This window comes from Pteropus medius, unplaced genomic scaffold, assembly GCF_902729225.1.
Source record: "Pteropus medius unplaced genomic scaffold, Ma_sr-lr_union100, whole genome shotgun sequence".
Taxonomy (NCBI): domain Eukaryota; kingdom Metazoa; phylum Chordata; class Mammalia; order Chiroptera; family Pteropodidae; genus Pteropus; species Pteropus medius.
The window spans coordinates 379,908-406,481 of NW_024355327.1; the positions used below are offsets into that span (position 1 = coordinate 379,908).

At 38.7% G+C, this 26,574-nt stretch overlaps 1 protein-coding gene and 1 non-coding gene across 2 annotated transcripts in view; one reads left to right on the top strand and one right to left on the bottom strand.

Annotated features, from left to right (window-relative positions):
• Positions 1-4,800: 4,800 nt before the first annotated feature.
• LOC120599514 (SCAN domain-containing protein 3) overlaps positions 4,801-26,574 on the top strand; it is a 73,450-nt gene continuing 51,676 nt past the window's right edge. Inside the window, 1 exon segment of the mRNA XM_078120682.1 lies at positions 4,801-4,842. Within this exon segment, the coding sequence (XP_077976808.1) occupies positions 4,801-4,842 (42 nt within the window).
• Positions 15,317-15,388, bottom strand: TRNAA-AGC (transfer RNA alanine (anticodon AGC)). Its single transcript has one exon. It is a non-coding gene; the product is annotated as a tRNA-Ala (tRNA).

Here is a 26,574-nt window from a genome sequence, read left to right on the forward strand (position 1 = left end):
AAACATGTGAGCCCAGGACATGACACTATTCCCTGTTGTCAGCCTGGGTGATAGGATAGAGTAGACAAAGAGACCACTAGGGGCAAGTCCTATCCTTCTAGGAGGACACAGGCCACTTGTCCAACTTAAGACAAAAAGGTGGCCGGGAGAGGAGCTGCCTCTGGCCTGTGGTACCAGACAGTTTCTCCAAGAGTAGCAGACCAGGGGGTCTCCACTGGCATTACAGTATAGAGAGAAATGGGCCAGGGGCTAAGTACAAAACTCCCCATTAATAGTGAACTCTCTGCATTCTTCGGGAGTGATACTTGCAAGGGTGTGGGTCAAATATAAATCCAAATTTCTACCTGCAACCCATTGCATAAGCCTTGTCCCCAGGGCTCCACCAGGGCTACCCATGGCTCTCGTGTTACCTGTATAGTCCAGGGCCATAACCAGATGGCCTGTTTACCTGCTGCCAAAGGTTCTGGGGCTGGCAAGAGCAAAGTTCCCAGTAGGCTGGGGGCAAGAGCTGTTTATAAGCGGTGCCCAGGCACACTTTGATAGCCTGCAGAAAGCCTGCTACAACCCTGTCAAGGGGAGACAATTCCATTCACCAAGGCTGCTCATTCAGATAGCTTGTGGGAGGTTAGTGTATCAATGGCACCAGCCTGGGCCTAAGGCACACAGTTTGTCCTTTAGCAAGCTGTTGAATGTTGAACCGCTCTACCATTCCAGCTGCCTGTGGGAGATAAGGAACATGTAACTGCCACCGCACATTATTGGTGTGGGTCCAGGTCTGTACCTCCTGCCTCTGTCACTGGTGATTAATAAAGGCCAGCCATAGGCAGCCATAAGGTGTTTCAACACAATCACAGTATAGCATTGATCAGCAGCTGCTACTAGCCATGCAAACCCTAGGCCAGTGGCTGTGTCCATACCTATGAACACAAGGCAGTGTCCTCAGTCTGTAGGCAAAGGCCCTATATAATCCACTTGATGTTCTTGGAGTGGCTTAACTCCCCTGGGGCACCATGCCTGGGGTACTTTTTACCCACTGTATCCCTGGGTGCTGCTCAGCACACCAGAGGCATTGTGACATGGCAACTTGTGCTTGTGCCCAGCTCAACAATAGCTCCCATTGCTTCACTACCTGTTCTGTGGTACAAGCCCCTACATGTCCCAGTTTTCAGTGGAGCCCAGGGTCAGTGTAGGCCAGAACTGGTGGTACACGGGTGGAGCAAACTTGTGCCAACGCATCGGCTGCATCATTGCCCAGGGCCTGTAATGGCCAATGGCTGGGAACATGGTATATGGTGGGTCCCTGCTGAAGACCCCGCTTCCAGAGATCTTCCCACAACCCCCAGCCCCATAAGGGGTGGTGGTCTATCATCCACTCCTGGGCAGTCCACCGGGGCAGCCACAGAGTTACACCTAGATACACAAACCAACTGTCAGTGCAGACATGCACTGGGCCAGTTTCATTCACGAGGACCAAACACACAGTGCAAAGCTCAGCCCGTTGGCTGGACTGCCCAGTATCAGTTTCATACAAAAAGTTTTCTGTGGACAGCTGCAATGCCATGGCAGCCCATGTTGGGGGCTGCCCATGGCACAAGCCATCTGTGTACCAGGCAACTTCAGGAATGGGAGCCCGATCCTCTACATAGGAACTCTGTACATTCTCCATTTCAGCAGGCTCTGCCAGGAGATCTGCTTGAAACTGTACTGGTCCCAGTAGGGAGTGCAGTTGACCTGACAGGTGGCTTTCAGAGAACTGCGCCTGGTGCTCCAGGTATGCCCCCCACTTGGTCATTGTAGGGGTCTGTGTAATTCCCGTATGGGAAGTCTTTACCCAAAGACTGTGGCCACTCCTCCACAGGGCATTTGAATTGCACGGTTATGGAATTAGGGTCAGTGATGGCCTCACTGGCCAGAAGAGCTGCATATATAGCAGCCAATTGCTTCTCCATCAGAGAATATTATGCTTCCGCGCTTTTCCATTACTGGGACCAGAAGCCTAATGGTACCTTCTGGGAACTGTGCTTCTGCCAGAAGCCCCATCCAAATCCTGCATCATCCGCCTGCACCGTAAGCAGGAATGGGAGGGCAGGAATGGGCGGGCTGGATCTACTACGTGTAGAGTTTGGGCTTGTGCTACAGCTTGCTTTGTAGTTTTAAAGTCCTCTTCTATCTTGGGGGTCTAATCTCACTGGGCACCCCATCACACTAGATGGGGCAGGGGTCGCATCAGGTAGGCCAGATGGGGGATGAACACTCTCTAAAACCCCAATAGTCCCAAATAGGTTTGGAGCTGCTTCACAGTCTCAGGTTGGGTATATGCTTGTATCTTATCAGTCACCGCCTCCGGCTTTACTTTTGTCTTACCCAACCAGACAACTCCCAAGAATTTGACAGAGAACCCAGGTCCCTGGACCTTGTCTTTGTTGACTGCTCAACCCCAGTCAGCGAGAGCTTCTCGCAGGCTGGTCACTGCTGCTTCTAGTTCTGTAAGAGAATCAGAGGTTAGCATTATATCATCAATGAAATGATACAAGTGCACTGCTGGTGGTCATTTCCATGTGGCTAAATCTTGAGCCAGGAGATCACTGCACAGGGTAGGGCTGTGCAGATAGCCCTGGGGAAAGATGAGGAATGTCCACTGTTGCCCTTCCCAGGTGAAGGCAAACTGTTCTTGACTTTCTGGGGCTATGGCAATGGAGAAAAAGGCATTTGCCAAGTCCACCACATAATGGTATCATCCAAGTTCATGTGACAGCTGGTCTGTAATGTCTGTGACATTTGGCAAGGCAGCATATAGGGGCAGTGTAACCTTATTCAGCTCCTGATAGTCAACTGTCATGTGCCAGGCACCATCAGGCTTCTTCACTGGTCACATGGGGGAGTTTTATGGGCTATGAGCAGGACAAATAACACCAGCTTCTTCCAGCTCCATTATAGTACATCCAATTTCCTTATGGCTGCCCAGCAGGTGATACTGTTTTGTGTTCGCTACTGGGGTGGCCTGGGGCAAGACCAGTGGGGCATGGTGTGGATGTCCCCGGATAATAGTTTTCACCACCCTGATGCAAAGGTGGAATTCACCAGCAGTAGTATTCACAGTCAAGCTTTGCAAAACATCAGTCCCAAAAATGTACTCCTGTATGGGGAATATATACACTTGGTATGTTGGAGGAGGTAATCTGCCGATATCCAATGTCATAGGGACATGTCCCACGTGAATGATTTGACCCCTATATCCTTCTATGGTTGCAGTGGGCTCAGGAAACTTGTCCAGATTCCCATAAAGCAGGATGCTGTCAGGACCTGTGTCCATGAGGGCTAACACCCTCTGCACATTGTGAGGGAACCAATGTATAGTCAGTTCCACACATGGCCTCAGGTCAAATGGCTCCCTTGCCAACTGGGTGCCATGGCCAAATCCTTAATCAGGGAGATAATCAGGTCAGCTGCACTTCACGAGTAGTGGCTTTCCTGGGAATAAGGGTGAATTGCTGGTCAGGGGGCTGCCTTCCAGTGAAAGGTGGGAACATTCCACAGTGCCAGAAGCACTTCATTAGGTTGCTGCTCAATCTTTTCTGCAGCGACTCCTGCCGTAAGGAGATCAAACCACATTTGCCTGTGGCTCACTCCCACGGCTGAACAGGCTGGGGTCTGTCCCATCCCACCTTTCCGGCCGCACCTCTAACTGTGCACTGGCTGGTCTGGGAGTGCGGCAGATGGTTTGGCGTGCACTTGGTTGAATGCTTTGCATTTTGCTTCCACATCCTCCAATTTAGATGTCACCTCATGGACCTGCCTATCCATGTAAGGGGCCAGCAGTGCCGCCATGGTGCCAAAAGTACCAGCGGGGCCAGAAGTCAAAATCAAGTCCTTCATGCAGGTTGTAAATACTTCTTCTTCAGGGCTTGTATACTGGGCGCAAACATCGTCTGTCACATGCCCATTTTCCAAATTATCTGGACCAGATCTAAGTACATGGTCCATGTGCTCAATGTCTCTGGCAGCTCTCCCAGGTCGGCCCGTGTGACAGACATGAGCCAGTTAATCAGGAAGTGATTGCCTGCACCTGTGTCATACGTGCCACATTCTGGAGGTTTTGCTTGAGGAACAGTATCACTGTTATGGAGGCCAGCTGAGCTATCTCTTCCGGAGATAATTCATTCCCTTTGGCCCCATCATCCCACTGCCACAGCAGCCACCCTGGAAACATCTACCCAGCTCTCTGCCATATCTGTATTTTCAGGTCCCGGAGTTTGGCATGAATGTACTGGATTAAGGTGGTATGCTTTATAGCCTGTGGGGTGCTGCCAACTTGGCCCCCCCACCCTCTGCCACCAATGGCTGTTCCACTTCAACCTACTGCTGTATCACTGGCCATGCCAGCTGCAGTATTGCTGGCGGGCTCCCAGACTGGGACGATGGCAGTGACCCATCAGGGCCTTGCAGCATGTGTTCCGCTGTCACCAGCCACCTTTCCAGCGCTCTTTCCTGGCATTGTAGCTGCTGCATCCACTGAGCCTGATCCTGAACTTCTAGGCTGGCCTGCCGTAGCACCGCCAGGAACTTCTAGGCCACCTGACCCCCTGCCTTCCCATGAGTGGTCAGGACAATTAGCTCCAACATCTCCAGGGTTTTCCGGATGTCCTCTGGATGCGGCTTCACTCCATTTTAATCCTCCGGGGGTGGCCATGGGATACCTCTGGGAGTCGGGGGGCCATATGTCCTCCACCTGGGACTCCTCCACCCATGGACTGCCCCCAGTGCTGGGGGCCATACTCACCTCATCCTAACAGCTACACCATGTGTCAGTGCCGAGCTGACCGAGAAGGGAAGGTTTTGGTGGTGAGATGCCCAGTTGGAAGAATGCACGAGGAACTGACATGAGAATGAAAAGGCAGGCACCAACTTTATTGCGGGAAGTGTGCTTCTATTGTAGGGAACACTCTTCTGTGGGGGAAACGCTTCTGCCCCATCAGAGAACTGCATGGGCTTTATATATATCAGAGAAAAATAGTGGCATTCTGCCACACATGTGTGATACAGTAAGATGAATCATGCTTACATATGTTAGGTGCAGGTGCTCTACTACACTAATGTAACATTCTAAATCTGGGGTCCTATTCCTAGCCGTGAGCCTGGATCACACCCAGACCTGGGACCAGCCAGGCCTGGGGCCCACACTGTACCCTGATGACTCCATGGGCCTCCGCCCCATCCAACTTATGTACCACCCAAAAGCTCTCCCAGTTGCAGTCTTATGAGCAGCTAGCAGACAGCCTCAGGCCTTGAGGTGCACTGGTTCTTTTACTAAGCCGCCCCAAACCTGACTGGTGGTAACCGACCTCAGCTTGCATCATGGCCTCTCCTATTTGCCTCCAGATCCAGCATAGGCAGCAACTATCCGCGGATTGCTTTGTAGCTCATAGCAGGTAGCTCCAAGCAATCGAAGATAGCACCTGACCTTGGCTTACATGAGAGCCACTCCCAAGGGGCCACAGAACCAACACACAATAGAGTAGCACCTGACTAGACCCATAAGTGGTACACCCAAAGAGTGATCTCAACAAGTACACAAGCCTACTAGGGCAAATCCCACTCTAAAGGGTCAGTCTCCACATAGCAACACATACCTTGTGTTCATGGCCAGTCCCCATAATCAGCCTGAGTTAATCCCATCCACTCACGTGCTAACAGCAATCAAGGCTTAGCTACAACATGAGAGCACACACAGCCTATATAAAGAACACACCTAGAGCCCCCAAAGCAGGTAATCAGGGAGACTGTGCCAATGGGCCATACAGGACATCTACTACATAAGGCCATTGGGTCAAGGTGGGGAGATACAACAAATCTTCCTAACACACAGAAACAAACACAGAGGGTCAACTAAAATGGAAAACAAAGAACTATGCCCCAAATAAAGCAACAGGAGAAAGCTCCAGAAAAAAATCAAAATGAAATGGAGGTAAGCAACCCACCAAGGCAGAGTTCAAAATAATGGTTATAAAGATGAGCAATGAACTTAAGTGAAGAGTAGATGATCTCAATGAGAACTTCAACAGAGAGACAGTCCGCATAAAAGGACATAGAAACCATAAAAAGAACCAGTCAGAAATAAAGAGTAAACTAGAAGGAATCAACAGTAGATAAGATGAAGCAGAAGATCAAATCAGTGAGTTGGAAGACAAGGCAGCAAAAGCACCCAATTAGAATAACAACAAGAAAAAAAGAATAAAAAAATAAGGATAGTTTAAGAGACCTCTGGAACAAAATCAAGCTTGTCAATATCTGCATTATAGGGGTAGCAGAAGTAGAAGAGAGAGAGAGCAAGAGATTGAGAATCTATTTGAAGAAATAATGACAGTAAACTTCCCTAACTTGGCAAAGGACTTAGACATACAAGTCCAGGAAGCACAAACAGCCCCAAACAAGAGGGACTCACACAGACCCACATGAAGACATATCATAATTAAATGCCAAAGGTTAAAGACATACAGAGAATCTTAAAAGCCATAAGACAAAAGCAGCTAGTTACTTACCCCCATAAGGATGTGAGCTGTTTTTTCAACAGAAACTTTGCAGGCCAGGGACTGGCAAAAAATATTCAAAGTAATAAAAAGTAAACACCTACAACCAAGATTATTCTACCCAGTAAAGCTATCAGTTAGAAATAAAGGTGAGATAAAGAGCTTCCCCGACAGGAAAAAGCTAAAGGAATTCATCCCCAACTAGTCAGTATTACAAGAAATCTTAAGGGGACTTCTGCAAAAAATAAATAAATAAATAAATAAAAATAAAATAAAATGGCAATAGCTATGTGCCTATAAATAATCACTTTAAATGTAAATATGTGAAATGCTCCAATCAAAAGTCATAGCTGAATGGATTAGAAAATAAGATCCATACATATGCTGTCTATAAGAGACCCACTTCAGATTAAATGACACACACAGGTTGAAAGTAAAGGGATGGAAAAAGATAGTTTACACAAATGGAAATTTTTGAAAAGCTGAGATAGCAATACTTATATCAGATAAAATAGACTTTAAAACAAAGACTGTAATAAGAGACAAAGAAGGGCATTGCATAATGATAAAGGGAACAATACAACAAGAGGACATAACCCTAGTAAACATATACTCATCCAGCACATGTACATCTACATATATAAAGCAATTATTGATGGACATAAGGGGAGAGAGTGACAGTAATACACTCATAGTAGGAGTCTTTAACATCCCATGGACACCGATGGACAGATCTTCCAGACAGAAAATCAAAGGAAACAGTGTGTTTAAATGACACACTAGACCAGATGGATTTAATTTGATATTATCAGAATGTTTCACTCTATAGCAGCAGAATATATCTTCTTCTCAAGTGCACATGGAAAATTTTCCAGGAAAGATTACATGTTAGGCCACAAAACAAATCTAAATAAATTTAAGAAGACTGAAATCGTATCAAGTATCTTCTCCGACCACCATAGTATGAAAATAGAAATCAATCACAAGAAAAAAATATACAAATACATAGAGGCTAAATAACATCCTGCTAAACTAAAAATGGGTTAAAAATAAGTTCAAAAGAAATCAAAAGATACCTAGAGACCTATAAAAATGAAAACACAGTGACTCAAAATCTAGGTGACACAGTGAAAGTAGTTCTAAGAGGAAAATTCATAGCAACACAGGCTTACTCCCCCCTGAAAACAAACAAACAAACAAACAAACAAAAACAAGAAAAATCTCAAAAAAATCTAACCTTACACTTAAAAAACTAGAAAAAGAACAGCAAATAAAACCTAAAGTGAGTAAAAGGAAATAATAAAAATCGGAGCAGAAATAAATAAAATAGAGTTGAGAAAAACAATAGAAAAGATCAATGAAATCAAAAACTGGTTCTTTGAAAGGATAATCAAAATTGACAAACCTTTAACCAGACTTATGAAAAAACAAAAGAGAGAGAGAAAAAACAAATAATTAAAATATAAAATGTAAGAGGAGAAGTATCTACAAACTCCACAGAAATACAAGGATTATAAAAAATACTATAAGTGTTTATATACCAACAAGTTGGACAATCTGGAAGAAATGGATACATTCCTAGAAACATACAATCTCTCAAGACTGAGTCAAGAAGAAACAGAAAATATGAATCAACTGATCATCATCAATGAAATCAAATCAGTAACCAAAAATTTTTTCAAAAATCAAAAGTCCTGGACTGGATGGCTTCTTAGGTAAATTTTAGCAAACATTCAAAGAAGAATTAACACCTATTCTTACCAAGCTATTACAAAAAACTCAAAAGGGGAGAAGTATCTCTAATTTTTTTTTATGATGCCACTGTTACCCTGATTCCAAAACTAGATAAAGACATTAAAAAATAAAAAGAACTATAGGCTGATATCTCTTATGAACATTGATGAAGAAATCCTTAACAAAATATTAGCAAACCAAATTTAGTAATACATTAAAAATATCATACACCATGATCAATTTGGATTTATTTCTGAGATGAAAAGTTGTTTCAAAATTCGCAAATCAATTAATGGAAACACCACATTAACAAATCGAAAGATCAAAACCATATGATCATATCAATAGATGTAGAAAAAGCGTCCAAGAAAATCCAGCATCAATTTATGATAAAAACTCTCAGCAAAATGAGAATAGAAGGGACATACCTCAACATAATAAAGACCATATATGACAATCCTAGAGCTAGCATCTACTCAATAGGGAAAGACTCAAAACGTTTTCCTTAAGACCAGGAACAAGACAAAGGTGCCCACTTTTACCACGTCTGTTCAACATAGTATTGGAAGTCCTAGCTACAGCAATCAGACATGAAAAAGAAATAGTATCCACACTGGAAAGGAAGAAGTAAAACTGTTGTTATTTGCAGATGACATGGTACTGTATAGAAAGAACCCTAAAGATTCCACCAAAAACTGTTAAACTGATAAATGAATTCAGTAAAGTAATAGGATACAAAATTAATATTATGAAGTCAGTTGCATTTTTATATGACAATAATAAGCTATCTAAAAGAGAAATTAACAATCTCATTTACGATTGCATCGAAAACCATAAAATACTAGGAATTTAACAAGGAGGTAAAAGACCTATTCTCAGAAAATTAAAAGTCATTGAAAAAAGAAATTGAAGAAGATACAAATAAATGGAAGCATATACCATGCTCATGAGTAGGAAGAATCAACATCCTTAAAATGGCCATACAACCCATAGCAATCTATATATTCAATGCAATCCCTATCAAAATACCAATGGCATTTTTCAGAGAGCTAGAACAAACACCGAAAATTTATATGGAAGTGTAAAAGATCTCGAATAGGCGTGGCAATCTTGAGAAAGAAGAAAGAAGTTGGAGGCATCATACTACCTGATATCAAACTATACTACAAGGCTATAGGTAATCAAAACAGACTGGCATAAAAACGGACTAATCAATGGAACAGAATAGAGAACCCAGAAGTAAATTCATGTCTATATCTTCATTTATTATATGACAAAAGAGGCAAGAATATATAATAAGGGTAGAGACAATCTCTTCAATAAATGGTGTTAGGAAAACTGGACAGGTACACGCAAAAATATGAAACTGGACTACCTTCTTGCACCATATACAAGAATAAACTCAAAATGGATTAAAGGTTTAAATTTAACATTCAAAACCATAAAACTAGAAGAAAACAAAGTAAACACTCTAACATTGTTCTTAGTAATATATTTTTTCTGAAATATCTCTTTGGGCAATGGAAACAAACAAACAAAAAGAAATGGGACTACATCGAACTAAAAAGTTTTTGCACAGCAAAGGAAACCATCAACAAAACAAAAAGACAACCTACTGAATGGGAGATGTTTGCCTATGATACATCTGATAAGGAGTTAATATCCAAAATTTATAAAGAATTCATACAACTTGATGAAAAACAAAAAACAAACAATCCAATTAAAAAATGGGCAGAAGACCTGAATTGATGATTCTCCAAAGACGAAATAAGTCAGACAGATGGCCAACAGACATATTAAAAGATACTCAATGTCACTAATCATTAGAGAAATGCAAATTAAAACCACAATGAGATATCATCTCACACCTGTCAGAATGGCTATCATCAATAAATCAAAAAAACTAGTGTTGTAGAGGATGTGGAAAAAAGGGAACCCTCATTCACTGTTGGTGGGATTGCAAACTGGTGAAACCACTCTGGAGAACAGTCTGGAGTTTCTTCAAAAAATTAAAAATAGAACTGCCTTTTGACCCAGCAATTGCACTTCTGGGTATTTCTGCCCCACCTCCCCAAACCCATAAAACCACAACACTGATTCATAAATATCTATGCACCCCTATGTTCACGGCAGCAATATTCACAATAGCCAAGATATGGAAGCAACTTAAATGCCCATCAACAGATAACTGCATAAAGAAGTTATGGTACATATACACATTGGAATATTATTCAGCTATTAAAAAAATAAAATCTTACCATTTGTAAGAACATGATAAACCTAGAGGGTATTACATTGAGTGAAATACGTCAAAGACAAAGACAATTACTGTATGATTTCATTATATGCAGAATGGAATCTAAGGAACAAACTAAATTAACAAACTAAACAAAAACTTACAGATACTGAGGACAATCTGGTAACTGTCAGAGGAGAGGGGTGTTTAAGTGACAGAGAGAAAAAGATGAAGGGTTGAAAAAGTACAAATTCATAGTCAAAAAATAGTCACAAGAATGTAGAGCACAGCATAGAGAATATAGTCAATGCGATGTTTATGTGTAGAGCCAGATGGATGAGAGAGTAATCAGGGATCATTTCACAAACTATATAAATGTCTAATCAATGTATTGTATACCTGAAACTAATTTAAATAAGGAACAAAAAAGAAAACAGACTCAGATACAGAGAACAAACTGGTGATTGCCAGAGGGAAGAGGAGTTGTGAGCCTGAGTGAAAAAGGTGAAGGGATAAAAAAGTACAAATTTGTAGTTACAGAACAGTCATGGGAATTTAGAGTACAGCTTAGGGGTTATAGAAAAACAATTTTTTTTCTCCTTAATTTACTTGTTTATTTCTATAAACTCGGGTTCTTATCAAATTCAATAGGTTATAACCCATTATTATTATAGTTTATTATGATATTTCTTAATCTGAGAAATAATTTTTTATTAATTATAAATATTATATAATAATTATAAACATAATAATTATATTACCTACATAATTCAGAGTTCAGTGTAGGAAACAGGGAGCACTTTAAGTGTTCTAAGCAGGAAGGACTTAAAGCAGGACATTGGATTAGTATAAAATCATCAGAAGTGATTGAGAAAGACTTTAGACTAGACCTTCAAGTATGGCACCAAAAAATATCTATAGAACTAATCTACAAGGAAAACTATTAATAAAATTACTGAGATTCAAAATATACTACTGTAGCTTCAATTTAAGAAAACACAAAGTTAAAGATAGTAGACTATTTTCTCTATAATTCTTCCCAAACTCATACAGCTGGTGACTGGACTTTGGAACGTAGACTATGGCCATTGTTTCTTCCACTACTTTATCTCTAGTCATAACGAGGCTAGACCCCTAACAGTGCTTCAGAGAAAGCACATGTCTACAGTCTTGCTCCCAGCAGAAAATTGCCAAAATCATCTAATAATTGGTCTAACCTCATGTGTATAAAAATCCTTAGGTGCAAAGGGGTCTGGGAAATATGTACTTTTTAGCTTTCCAGCCCCCCCAGGATAGAAAGTCTACCATAAAGGAGTGGATGCTAAAGTCTACCATAAAGGAGTGGATGCTAAATGTCAATACATATCCAATGAATGTAAATTCTTTTTTTACCCCTGGAATGTGATGAGAGTAACAACTACATGTATTATTTTTAAAAATTGTTTCCTGAACAGCATTTAGAATTGTATTTATTTTCTAGGGCTGTCATAACAAATTATCACATACAGCATGGCTTAAACACAGAAATCTATTTTCTTACAATTCTTGAGGCTAGTAGTCTGAGATCAGGTGTTGGCTGGATTAGTTTCTTCTAAGGCCTTTATCCTTGGCTTGTAGATGGCCATGTTCTTCCAGCATCTTCATGTAATCTTCCCTTTGTGTGTCTATATGGTAATCTCCTCTTCTTATAAAGATACCAGTTTTATTGGATTAGGGCCCACCTTATCGACCTTACTTTAACTTAATTACCTCTTTAAAGAGCCTATCTCTAAGGACAATCACATTCTGAGGTACTGGACGTTAGCACTTTAACATGAATTTTGGGGGCACACAATTTAGCCTGTAACAAGGATTAAGTGATTAAACACATTTAACATTTTCTTCAGACTTTTTTTCATTTGTTGATTCACTCTTATTAATTCATCTTCCTTCTCTTCCTCCCTTCCTCCCTCCCTTCCTTCCTTCCTTCCTTCCTTCCTTCCTTCCTTCCTTCAGCTTTCCTTCCTTCAGCCTTCCTTCCTTCCTTTCCTTCTTTCCTTCCTTCCTTCTTTCCTCCTTCCTTCCTTCCATCTTTCCTCAGAAACTTTCAATAAAGATTTGAACTAAAGCGTCCAATACTTTCAATAAGATATACTTAGCAAACCAGAAGACTGGAATTATGTTACAGTAGATTACTTAAGAAAGCTTCAATGACTGAGAAAAATTTCACTTGAAATATCTGTGATATGGTGTGTGTGTGTGTGTGTTTGTGTGTACACACACACACATATGTATTTGATCTTTGTCCCCATTTCTGGCACAGAGCTCCTGAAACCCTTGTAAAATGCTTAAGTGATAAGAGCACTAGAAGCATCTTTTGTTATAATGAGGCAACTATGGGTGAGCTCCTGGTTGGTGGAGGGTCACCAGAGAGACTAAGCCATGATTAGAAGCTTGGAATTTTCAGCCACACCCCCTATTCTCCAGAGAGGGAACAAGGGCTAGAAATGGAGTTAGTAATCGATCATGCCTATGTGAGGAAGCCTCCATAAAAATCCCTAATTTATGGGAGTTTGGGAGATTCCAGGTTAGTGAATATATGTACAGACTGGGAGAATAACACATTCCAACTCCATGGGAACACAAGCTCCTATACTCAGGACTCTCCCAGACCTTGTCTTATGTATCTCTTCATGTGGCTGTTTATCTGTATCTTTTATCATATCCTTTAATAAAGTGATAAATATAAGTAAGTATTTCCCTGATTTCTGTGAGCTGTTCTAGCAAATAATCAAATCCAAGTAGGAGAAGGTCATGGAAACCTGTGACTTGCCAAGATGGACAAAAGTTGTGGTGACCTGAGGACCTATTACTTGCAATTGGTATCTGAACTGGGAACAGTCTTGTGGGATTAAGCCTTTAACCTTGTGGGATCTGATGTTGTAATTTTATATCTGAGGATATAAAATTAATATTCAGAAATCACTTTCATTTTTATACACTAATAATGAACTATCAGAAAGAGAAATTAAGAAAACAATCCCATTTACAGTTGCATCAAAAAAATAAATTATCTAGAAATAAATTCAACCAAAGAGGTAAATGACACTCAGATGGAGACTTAGGTTGCTTCCATATCTTGGCTATTGTAAATAATGCTGAAATAAACATGAGGGAGCATATATCTTTTTAAACTAGTGTTTTGGATTTCTTCAGATAAATATCCAGTAGAACTGGGTCATAATAAGGTGGTTCTATTTTTAATTTTTTGAGGAACCACCATACAACTTTCCATGGTGACTGTACCAATTTGCGATCTCGCCAGCAGTGCACGAGAGTTTCCTTTTCTCTACATCCTTGCCAACACTCGTTTGTTGGTTTATTGATGATAGCCATTCTTATAGGTGGTTTTTTAATTTGCATTTCTTTGATGATTAGTGATATTGAGAATCTTTTCATACTTCTATTGGCTATCTGTATACCCTCTTTAGAGAAATGGCAAATATCTTCTATTCAGGAGGTTGTCGTCCATTTTGTTGATGGTCTTCTTGGCTGTGCAAAAGCTTTTTAGTTTGGTGTAGCCCCATTTGTTTCTTTTTTCTTTTGTTTCCCTTGTCCCAGAAGATTATATATGTGTGTGTGTGTGTGTGTGTGTGTGTGTATTATTGTGTGTATTATTATTCAAAGTTTACTGCCTATTATTTCTTCTAGGAGTTTTATGGTTTCAGGTCTTACATTTAAGTCTTTTATTCATTTTGAGTTTGTTCTAGTGTATGGTGTAAGAAAGTAGACTAGTTTCTTTTTTTTCTGCATATCATTTATCGAAGAGACTGTCTTTATGCCATTGTATATTCTTGCTTCCTTAGTCATAGGACTATTTTTTTTCTAGTTCTGTAAAAAATGTTATTGGTATTTTAATAGAGATGGCATTGAATTGGTCGATTGCTTTTGGTAGTGTGACTATTTTAACAATGTTACCATCTTCCTACCCATCAGCACAATGTATCCTTCCATTTATTTGTGCTTTCTTAAATTTCTTTCACCAATGTCTTACAGTTTTTCAAGTACAAGTCTTTTACCTCTTTCGTTAAATTTATTCCTAGATATCTTATTTTTCTAGATGCAATTGTAAATGGGATTGTTTTCTTAACTTCTCTTTCTCATGTGGTCATGGGAAGAAGAGAGCACAGCATTTACCTATTCTTCCATCTTGATTAGAAGTCTCTTATTTAAATATTCTTAAAGAAGGTAAACTTAGATGCTTGGTTTCTCACACTCACAATGGGTTATTTCAGCATGGTAGCAGTGGTTCTGGCTTCACTGAACCAGCCAATCTTCATCCAATCTGTACCATTCAATTTAGGCTTAAAAAGCATCATATACTATGACAGACAGCACTTTATTGTCCCTCCTATGCATACAACCCTACATTTATAACAGGTACATAGCTTCCATATCTTGTGATTCAAGAAACCACAAAGTGTGGGTGGTCTGACACTCATAAGGAAGAAATCAATAAGATATTGTGCTGCTATTCCACCTCCATTGTATTATTTGCTCCATGAACTCTTCAGAATTCAAAAGAAAGTAAATGAAACTAAGGGTGTTATTCTAATCGTCTTTCTGTTTCCTTCTTTTTTGTTTTTAGCATGGAATTCAAAGAAACGAGGCTGATTTAACCAGCTAAAATGCTTATTACATATAATCAAAGATATTTCTGGTGGTGGCAATGCTCTTCGGGCAGAAATTGGGTACCACAAAGAAAGTAGAGGAAGGCAGAAAAGTGAATGAGAAAGAAGACATCAGTGCTCTCATCACAAAGATGTCCTTTTAAAACTGGTGGAGGTGCCGGGGATTGAACCCAGGACCTCGTACATGCTAAGCACGTGCTCTACCACTGAGCTACACCCCCAACTAGGTTACAGCCACTTTGGAATTCTTTCCAAATTTATAATCTTTATTTCTCGTCTCAAAAGATTTGGAAAATTGCAGCGGAAACGTGAATGTAAACTTCCCTATTTGAGAAACATAATACGCATTTGCCTCAGAAAAAAGCAACAAAATGAGATTCCAAAGGTAGGAGGCTTAAAAGAGACAATCTGTTGCCTCTCTCCCTTTCTAGCTTCATTTCCTGCTTTTTCCACGTGTAAGGCCTCAGGAGACTGCAGCAGGTAGTTAGGTAGCCCGGGTACTTTCTGAGAAGGTAGCTTTGGAAAGGCAGCAGGAGTAGAGACAAAAGGGGCGCTGCAGTTCCCGCACCCAGCACCGCCTCCCTTGGAACAAAGACCCTCTAAATCATCTCCATGTCCTGAGGCCAGAAAAAAAAAAATCTACTCAATGTTTTGAGATGATGGCAAGAAACGTCCCTGCGAGTTCAAGATGTCCTGGATCGATCACTTAGGACAAATTGGAAACACAAGACTGGGTGATCTGGCCATAGGTGGCAAGATCCGCAATCTGAGCCAACATTTATCTCCCGCAAAACCTTGACGGTCCCCTGCTATGCGGAGCTGGTCCAGGGTCGGGTAGAGTGGGGTGGGGTGGAGAGGGGCTGTTGTTTAGATAAAAGATGATCAGGTAAGGCAAAATTGACTTCTGTCTCTCCGCGAGAGACAGGGAACCTGAGAGCTATGAAGAATTATTGGTTCCTCGAATGGTAGTGGGGTGAGGGTGAGGGAAGCTTCCTGTATTTTAAAGAGCTGGCCCAGCCCCGTTCAAATCCATTCCTCTTGATTTCTCGGGAGCCTCTAGTGCCAAATCGCCCTCTGAAACCGTTTCGAACTTAATAAAAAGTAAAATAAAGTAAATAAAAGTAATACCCAAAATACCCATATACATTTTACCCAGATTTAGTTATCTTTAATGTTTTACCTTATTTGCTTTATCATTTGCTTTGTGTCTCTCTCATTTGAGAGTAAATTGCAATACATCGTGTTACATAACCACAGTACTATCATGAACTTTATTGAATTTAACTTTTGTAGACTAGCTATATTTAATCTACAGTCTACAGGACAATATGACCAATTTCCTCCTTGAGTACAGGATCTAATCTAGGGTATTGCATTCAGATGGCATATCTTTTTAGTTTTCTTCAATCTGCAACATTTCCACAGCTTTTTTTTTTTGTCTTTTATAACATTGACATGCTATTTGAATAATACTGTCTCCCCTCCCCCCTTTTTTTCTTTTCTTTTCTTTTTACTAGAATGTCTTTTACTTGAGTTTGACTGATGTGTTCTAATGATTAGATTCAGGTTATGCATTCCCCACCAGAATACTACATAGATAATGTGAGCTCTTCAAATGATCATATCTGGAGACAGGTGAGGACTATCTGTCTCTCACTGGTGAGGTTAAGTTTCATCACTTGGTTTTTGGGGTGACAATTTAAAACTGCAAATATCCTGCTCCTCACCAAAATTTCTCTAAGATTTTACATCTACTATCTGAACCAGTCTTTATTATGATAGTTGCAAAATGATTTTCCAACTCCGGCCTGCCCGCTACATTTACAGTTAGTGCTTGTCATGCTACTAAACAAGAGTTCCTGCCCCACCCCCCATTATTTTCTTCATTCGTCAATTTATTATTTGTATGGATTTCTATTTTTATAATTTATTACAATAATTAATTATTTTTGGTGTACAAATAGTTCAAGATTTGGCCAGTGAGGGTCCTTTCAAACTGACTCCTGTGTCTGTTTTCAACTTTCCCATCACTTTTGAATAATCTTTACTTTCTCAGCCACTCTCCTGTTCCCACTTTCCTAGGCTGAGTCTGTCCTTATGTCCCGTAGACAAACATCCAATGCGGGGGCTCCTGCCAACAGAAGTGGATAAGACAGCTGATAATCAGGATAAGAATTTGTACTGGGGAGTTTTTTTTTTTCTTTTCAGCTGATCCCATATATCCCTTGCAAAACAAATAGGGGTAAAGGAAAAAAATCGCAAACATAATATTGAGTGAAAGAAACTAACATAGTGTATAATTCTACTTGTATGAAGTTTAAAAACTGTCAAAACTAATGTATAGTGTAAGAAGTCAAGTTAGTTACTCTCTTGTGGGTCTGAAGAACAGATGAGCTTCTGTGGTGCTTGAAATATTCAGTCTCTTCATCTGGCTGTTGGTCATAAGAATAAGTTCGCTTTATGAAAAAATACCAAGCATCACTTGTGAACTTTTTTGGTATGTTTTTATACTTTAATATAAAGTTTTCAAAAACAAAAACAACGTACAGAGATGTTATTTCAGTCACTGGAGGTTCCTCTTCCTGTTTCTGCCTTGCATTCATCTCCAGAAGAGATTTCCCTTACAAGGTACAGTATTTGCCAGTGATAACATGATTAACCTTGAAATAAAAGAGAAATTTATTATTGTTTCTTGCACTAAGATACACTCTCCAGGGGTTAATACAGTACATCAAAATGCATCATCAGGGTTCAAGAAGAATCTTTTCTTAATTGTATTTTGTCAATTAGAGTTGACATACAATATTATATTAGTTTCAGGTGTACAGCACAGTGATTAGATTTACGTAAACGTAAATTATATAAATTCAATTTATATAAATTATGAAGTGATCACCCTGAATAAATCTAGTGCCCATCTGACATCATACATAGTTATTACAATATTATGAACTATAGTTTCTATGCTATACTTACATCCCCATGACTACTTTGTAAGTACCAATTTGTACTTCTTAATTGCTTCCCCTTTTCACCCATTCCCACTTATACCCTCCCATCTGGAAATCATCAAAATATTCTTTGTATCTATGAGTTTGTTTCTGTTTTGTTTGTTAATTTTGTTCTTTAGATTCCACATATAAGTGAAATCATATGACATTTGTCTTTCTCTTGCTGACTAACTCCACTCAGGTGCATCCATGTTGTTGTGGATGGCAAGATGCCATTCTTTTTATGGCTTAGTAATATTCCATTGTATATACGTATATAATATTCCATTCATTGATGCATAGGCACCCAGGTTGACTCCATATCCTGACTATTGTAAATAATGCTACAATGAACATATAGACACATATATCCCATCAAAGTAGTGTTTAGGGCTTCTTCAAATAAATACCCAGAAATGGGATTATTGGGTCCTTATTTGTCTCTTTTTATATCCTTTGTTTTAAAGTTTGTTTTTTCTGGTATAAGTATTGCTACCCTAGCACTTTTTTTTTCCATTTCCATTTTCATGAAATATCTTTTCCCATCCCTTTACTTTCAGTCTGTGTGTGTGTCTTTAGATCTGAAATCAATATCTTGTAGGCAGCATATGTAAGGGTCTTGTTTCTTTGTTCAGCCACCCTATGTCTTTTGGTTAAAACATTTAATCCATTTACAATCAAACTAATTGTTGCTGGATATGTAGTTATTGCCATTTTATTATTCATATGTTATCTTTTTTCCTTCTTCTTCTTAAAGAAGTCTCTTTAACATTTCTGTAATATTGGTTTGGTGGCAATGAACTCCTTTAGGTTTTTCTTGTCTGGGAAGGTCTTTATCCATTCTTCAATTCTAAATGATAGTTTTGCCTGGTAGAGTAATCTTGGTTCTAGATCTTTGCTTTTCATCACTTTGAGTATTTCATGTCAATGCCTTCTGGCCTGCAAAGGGTCTGTTGAGAAGTGAGCTGGAAGTTTTATGGGGGCTCCTTTGTAGGTAACAAACAGCTTTTGTGTTGCTGCTTTTAAGATACTCTATTTATCTTTGACTTTTGGCATTTTAATTACAATGTGTCTTAGTGTGGACCTCGCTGGATTCATCTTGTTTAGGATTCTGTGCTTCAGGGCTTGTATGTCTATTTTCTCCACCAAGTTAGGGAAGTTTTCTTGTCATGTTTTCTATCTCTTTGTTGAAGTTCTCACTGAGATCATAGAGAATCCTTATAACCATCTGGTAGATTGCTTCTCTCCATTTTGTTTAGTTCTTTTTCTGGACTTTGTTTTATTTTTTCATTGGGGACCTGTTTCTTTGTCTCCTAATTTTGGCTGCTTCTCTGTGTTTGTTTTCTATGAATTAGGGATAGCTGCTATGCCTCCTGGTCTTATAGAGTGGCCTTACATAGTAGGTGTTCTGTAGGGCCCAGTGGCACAGTCTCCTCTGTCACCTGAGCCAGGTGCTCCAGGTGTGTCCCTTGTATTGGTGGTTTGTGCCCTCCTGTTGTAGTTGAGACTTGGTTGCTGTTTGCATGTCAATGGGAGAGACTGACTCTTGGGTTGATTTGTTGTTAGGACTAGCAGGTTACTATAGTCAAGTAGCTGTTGTGCAGGGGCTGACCCTATAGAGCAGGATTCACTTTAGCAGACCTCTGGTGCAAGCCCAGTGTGCGCTTTGGTTGTGTCATTTGTGAAGGTAATTGAGTAGTGCTCTGGTGAGGTCTCAAGCAGGCCACCAGGTGTATTGGTTCTGGGGCCTCTTGAGAGGGGCTCTGTTTCTGGCCAAAGTCACCTGCTGCATTTGCTCAGCATGGGGCCACTTGGTATGAGCTAAAAAGTGATCTGTATATGATTGCCACATGTGCTGGGCTTGGAATAGACTAAGCTGCAAATTGAGATGCTTGCTGCTAGCGCTGGGCTTAGGGATGCTTACCAAGACATACAGGGCACACCAGGTCAGGTGCTGTGTGTTTGGGGTTTGTAAACCTTTGAGAAATTTTAGGAAGGTCCACATCATGAGCCAAGGCAGGCTATATAGGAAAGCCTCTGGAAGCAGCTTGGATAGGCCCACAAGTTGGGTGGAGTGGGTTCTCAGGGAATCACCAGGGCAGGGTGAATATGTTAGGTTGATAGAGACTCAGTTATGGGGACTTCTTGGGCATGCACCTGTAGGCTGGGTGGTGGGATGGCTCAACAAAGGAGCAAAGTCTTCTGCCAGCACTTCTGTCTGAAAGAAAGCTGCCCCTCCAACCCTTGCCCTCCTCCCTGTATGTCCCTGGCACTTTCAAGCTGCTGCCTCAGTGCTGGAGCTCAGAGCAAGTGAGTTGGTGAGCAATTAAGTCCACGCACAGTCCTTTCAGAGGAATGCCTGGTACTCCAGTAGCCATCTACCTCACACAGCCACAACCTTCTCTGGTTTACACAGCCAGAAGTTTTGGGAACTTCTCTTCCTGGCACTGGAACTCCAGGCTGGGGAGCCTGGGCTAAGATACCTTGTTTTTCAGGGAGAAACTCCATAGCCAAAATATCTCTCCTAATTTTTAACTGCCACATGTGGGTGTGGGACTAGCTTGTTTGCATCTCCACCTCTCCTACCAGTCTGGACATGGCTTCTTCTGTATATGCTTAGTTATAAGATTTTTGTTCACTTAGATTTTAGACAATTCTCAAAGATCGTTGTTGTGTAGTTTAGTTGTAATTTTGATGTTGTCTTGATAGGAGGCAAGCACAATGTTCACCTACTCTATTATCTTGACTTGAATCTGTTGCTAATATATTAATTTTAAATGCTATAAATTTCACTATCATTGTTTTTGCTACACTCCATAAATTTGGATAGGTTGTATTTTTATTTTTATTTCATTCAAAATATTTTTAATTTATCTTGAGATTATTTTTCTTTTACCCATGTATTATTTAGAAGTGCGTTGTTTAATCTCCATGTATTTGGGGACTTTTCAGGTATATTTCTGTACTGATTTCTAGTTTTCTTCCATTGTGGTCTGAGGGCAAGCATTGTACAGTTTCTATTTTTTAAAATTATTAAAGGTGTGTTTAGATCACAAAATGTGGTCTATTTTAGTGACTGTTCCATGTGAGCTTGAAAAAAATGAGTGTTTTGCTGTTGTTGGATGAAGTATTCTATAGATGTCAATTATATCCAGTTGAATGATGTGTTGTTGAGTTAAACTACATTTTTATCAAATTTTCTGCCTGCTTATTTGTCTATTACTGATAGAAGGATGTGAAATCTCCAACTATGATAGTGGATTCACTATATATCCTTGCACTTTTATCAGTTTTTTCATCTCATGTATTTTGGTGCCGTTTTAGGCACAGACACATTAAGGATTGCTAAGTCTTCTTGGAAAATTGACCTCTTTATCATATGATATCCCTCTTTACCCCTTCTAATTTCCTTGCTTTGAAGTCATCTTTGAAATTAATATAGCTACTCGAGCTTTTTAAAAGTAGTGTTAGTATGATATATTTTCTCTATCTTTTACTTTTAATCTATTGTATCTTTATATTTAAAGTGAGTTTCTTGTAGACAACTTAGAGTTGGGTTATGTTTTTTATCCACTCAGGCAGTCTCTTGTCTTTTCATTGATGCATTTAGCCCATTCATATATAAAGTGATTATTGGTAGAGTTGGGTTATCTCACATATTTGTAATTGTTTTCTGTTTGCTGTTCTTGTTTTTTTTGTTGTTGTTGTTTTTGTTATCTTCTCATTTCTGCCTACTTGTGTTTTTACTGAGCATTTTATATGATTACATTTTCTCTTCTGTCTTGGTATATGAATTATATTTTCCCTCACCCCAGGCTTTATTAGGTAAAATTGACAAATAATATTGTAAGATATTTAAAGTGTGCAATGTGTGATTTGGAATACATATACATTCTAACAAGGTTCTGCACATCATGTTAATTAACACATCTATCACCTCACATATTTACTTTTTGTGTGAAATTTTAGCAAATTTCAATTATATAATAAAATGTTATCAATATAATCACCATGTTATCCATTAGATACTATGACTCTATTCATCTTACACTGAAAGTAACTTTTTACCAAACTTTTTTTATTTTCCTCACCTTCTGGCCCCTAACAACTTTTCTGCTCTATTTATATAATGAACAATACTTCTTTTAAAAAACATTTAGTGTCTCTCCTTCGATTTGCAATATACATTTACAACTAATTCAATTCCACTTTCAAATAACACTATATTCTTTCATGGGTAAGGTAAGTACTTATAACAAATTAATTCCAATTCTCTCTTCCCATCCCTTATGACATTGCTGACATTAATTTCACTGACCTATAAGCTATAATCACCAAGTACATTGTCGTTATTGTTATTTTGTGTTTTTCATTATCAACTTTTTTATTAAGTGTAGTTGGCTTACAATATTATTTTAGTTTCTCAGGTGTACAACATAGTGATTAGACATTTATATATCTTTCTATGTGACCAACACACTAAATCTAGTGATCATGTGTCACTATGAAAGTTATCACACTGTTATTGACTATATTCCCCTTCACCTTTTTCACACATTGCTCCACACCTTCTCCTCTGGCAAACACCAGTTTGTTTTTTGTTTCTATGAGTATCTTTTTCTTTTCCCCTAATAGGACCAATTTTGTTAGAGAAATTGAACAGTCTTTTATTTTATAGAACACAGATTTTAATATTTAATATTTTATCTTTTGAATTCTATTTTTTGACAATTGATTAGATATTTTTTAAAGTTTATTAGGGTAACATTGGTTAACACAATTATATAATTTTCAGGTGTACATTATAATTTGACATCTCTATATTCTATTGTGTGTTTAGCACCCAAAGTCCAGTTTCCTTCAGCTACCATATATTTGACCCCTTTCACCATGTCTACCTTCCTGCTCCTCCTCAACACCCTACCATCTGGAAACCACTAGTCTATGTCCACGAGTCTCTGTTTGTCCTGCTCATTTGTTGCTTTTAGGTTTACATCTGACATATAAGTGATATCATGTGGTTTTCAACTTTTCCTGTCTGGCTTATTTCACTTAGCATGATTATCTCGAGGTCCATCTATGTTATTGCAAATGGCAATATTTCATCTCTTCTTATGGCTGAGTAATATTTCATTGTATATATGTACACAGATTCTTTAGCCAATCATCTATTGTAGGGCACCTCGGTTGCTTCCATTTCCTCGGCACTGCTATGAACATCGACGTGCAAATATCTTTTTTGGATATGGGTTTTCAAATCTTTGAGATCGCCGGATCATATGGTAGATCAATTCTTAGTTTTTTTGAGGAACCGCCATACTGTTTTCCATAATGGCTGTACCAATTTGCAGTCCAACCAGCAGTATATGAGGGTTCCTTTTTCTCCACATCCTCTTGAACATTTGTTATTACTTGTCCTGTTGATTACAGCTATTCTAACAGGTATGAGATGGTATCTCATTGTGGTTTTGATTTGCATTTCCCTAATAGCTAACGATGTTGAGCATCTTTTCGAATATTTGTTGGCCATGTGTATGTCCTCTAGGGAGAAGTGTCTGTTTAGGTACTCTGCACAAATTTTGATTGGATCATTTGATTTTGTTGTTGTTGTTATTGAGTTGTATGAGTTCTTTGTATATTTTGGATATTAGGCCCTTATCAGAGGCATTGCTTGCAAATATATTTTCTCATTCAGATGGTTGTCTCTTTACCTTGTTGACGATTTCTTTTGCTGAGCAGAAGCTTCTTAGTTTGACGTAGTCCTATTAATTTATTTTAGCTTTTACTTTCCTTGCTTTTGAGATCATAAAATCCTCTTTAAGTCCAAGGTCCTTGAGTACAGTTCCTATGTTTTCTTCTATGCATTTTATTGTTTCAGGTCTGATATTCAGGTCCTTAATCTACTTTGAGTTACTTTTGGTGTGTGGTGATAGACAACAGTCTAGTTTCATTCTTTTGCAGATGGCTTTCCAATTTTTCCAGTACCATTTACTGAAGAGGCTTTCCTTTCTCCACTGTATGTTTTTGGCTTTTTTTGTCAAAATTATTTGCCCATATAAATATGGGTTTACTTCTGGACTCTTGATTCTGTTCCACTGCTCTGTGTGTCTGATTTGCTGCCAATATCATGTCATTTTGATTACTGTCACTTTGTAGTATAATTTGAAGTTGGGCAAAGTGATGTCTCCAGTCTCGTTCTTTTTTCTCAGGATGGCTTTGGCAATTCAGGGTCTTCCATACAAATTTGTGCTTCCACACAAATGTGATGATTTTTTGTTCCATTTCTTTAAAAAATGCCGATGATATTTTGATGGGGCTTGCATTACATCTGTATAATGCTTTAGGTAATGTGGTCATTTTAACTATGTTGATTCTTCCAATCAGCGAACACGGAATATCTTTCCATTTCTCTGTATCTTCTTCCATTTCTTTTAATAGGGTCTTGTAGTTTTCATTATATAGGTCTTTCACATGTTTCGTTAAATTTATCCTAGGTATTTTATTTTTTTTTTTGTTGCAATTACAAAAGGAATTATTTTTTCCACTTCTTTTTCTGATACTTCATTATTAGAGTATAGGAACGTTATGGATTTTTGAACGTTAATTTTGTATCCAGAGAATTTACTGTGTTTGCTTATTGTTTCTAGTAATGTTCTTGTGGAGTCTTTAGGGTTTTCTATATAGACGATATCATCTGCAGATAGTGAAAGTTTGACTTCTTCAATTCCTATTTGGATGCCTTTTATATCTTTCTCTTTTCTGATTGCACTTGCTAGGACCTCCAATGTTATATCGAATAAGAGTGATGATAGTGGACAGCCTTGCATTGTCCCTGATCTTAGAGAGAAGGTTTTAGTTTTTCACCATTAAGTATAATGTTGTCTGAAGGCTTGTCATAATTGGCCTTTGTTACGTTAAGGTACTTTCCTTCTATACCGATTTTGTTAAGTGTTTTGATCATAAATGGATGCTGAATCTAGAGAATGTTCCATGTGCACTAGAGAAGAATATATAGCAGCTATTTTGAGAAGGAAGGCTCTGTAAATGTCAATTATGTGCAGTAGGTCTAGTGTGTCATTTAAGGAGGTTATTATTTTCTTATTGATTTTCTGTTTGGATGATCTGTCTATATCCAACAGTGGGATATTTAGTTTCCCTACTAAGATAGTGTTTTGGTCTGTTTCTCCCTTTAGTTCTGTTAGTAATTGCGTTACATATTTCAGGACTCCCTGATTGGGAGCATAGATATTAATAAGTGTTATGTCTTCTTGGTGCATGATTCCCTTTATCATTATGAAATGTCCCTCAGTATCTTTCTTTACCTTTTATATTTTGAAGTCTATTTCATCTGATATTAGTACTGCTACTCCCACTTTTCTCTGAATGCCATTTTCTTGAAATATCATTTTCCACCCTTTTACTTTGAGTCTGTATTTGTCCTTGGAGCTGAGATGGGTCTCTTGGAGGCAGCGTATGGTTGGGTTTTGTTTTCTGATCTAATCTGCAACTCTGTGTCTTTTTATTGGTGAGTTCAGTCCATTTACATTTAGGGTGATTATTGCAATACGAGGTCTTCTTATAGCCATTTATCTTTTGCTTTCTAGTAGCTCGTTGTTTCCATTGCTTCCCTGTCCTTGTTGTGTGTGTTTTATTTTAATTAATTAATTAATTAATTAATTAATATTTTGGTCGGATTTTGTGGGTTTTCCCTCTGGTTCTTCTTGTTTTATATTCTATACTTCAGTTCTGAATCTGTTCAATTCAGTGGTTACCATTACGAATATGTATAGTTTTACATATATATATATATGTGTGTGTGTGTGTGTGTGTGTGTGTGTATGTGTGTGTGTATATATATAATATAAGAAAATTATATTATATTTATATATATAAAATTATATTATATATATACAGTCATCTATTTTAAATATATATAAAATTATATATATATATATATATATATATATATATATATATATATATATATATATATATATATATACAGTCGTCTATTTTCTTCAGCACATGCCTTATCTCCATTTCCCTTTGTGATTTGGATCTTTGAATCCTCCCCTTTTCAGTTATTGTTGTCTAAATTTGTCCCTATGTAATGCTGAACGTTCATTACTATCTTGCTATAGCAATTCTCTTCTTATTTTTAAGCTTACAATGCCCTATTCTTAATAAGGGTTGCACTCTTCTGTTTCTGTTTGCCTGATACTCACTTTACTCCTCATTTTTTTTTTGTCATTTTGTTTTAGGTGAGCTAACCCCTTTCACTATTTCCTATAGTGTAGGCCTCATAGTGGAGAATTCCCTCAAGTTTTGTATGTCTGAAAAGGTCTTTATTTCTCCTTCATATCTAAAGGAGAGCTTAGCTGGATACATTATTCTTGGCTGGTAGTTCCTTCACTTAA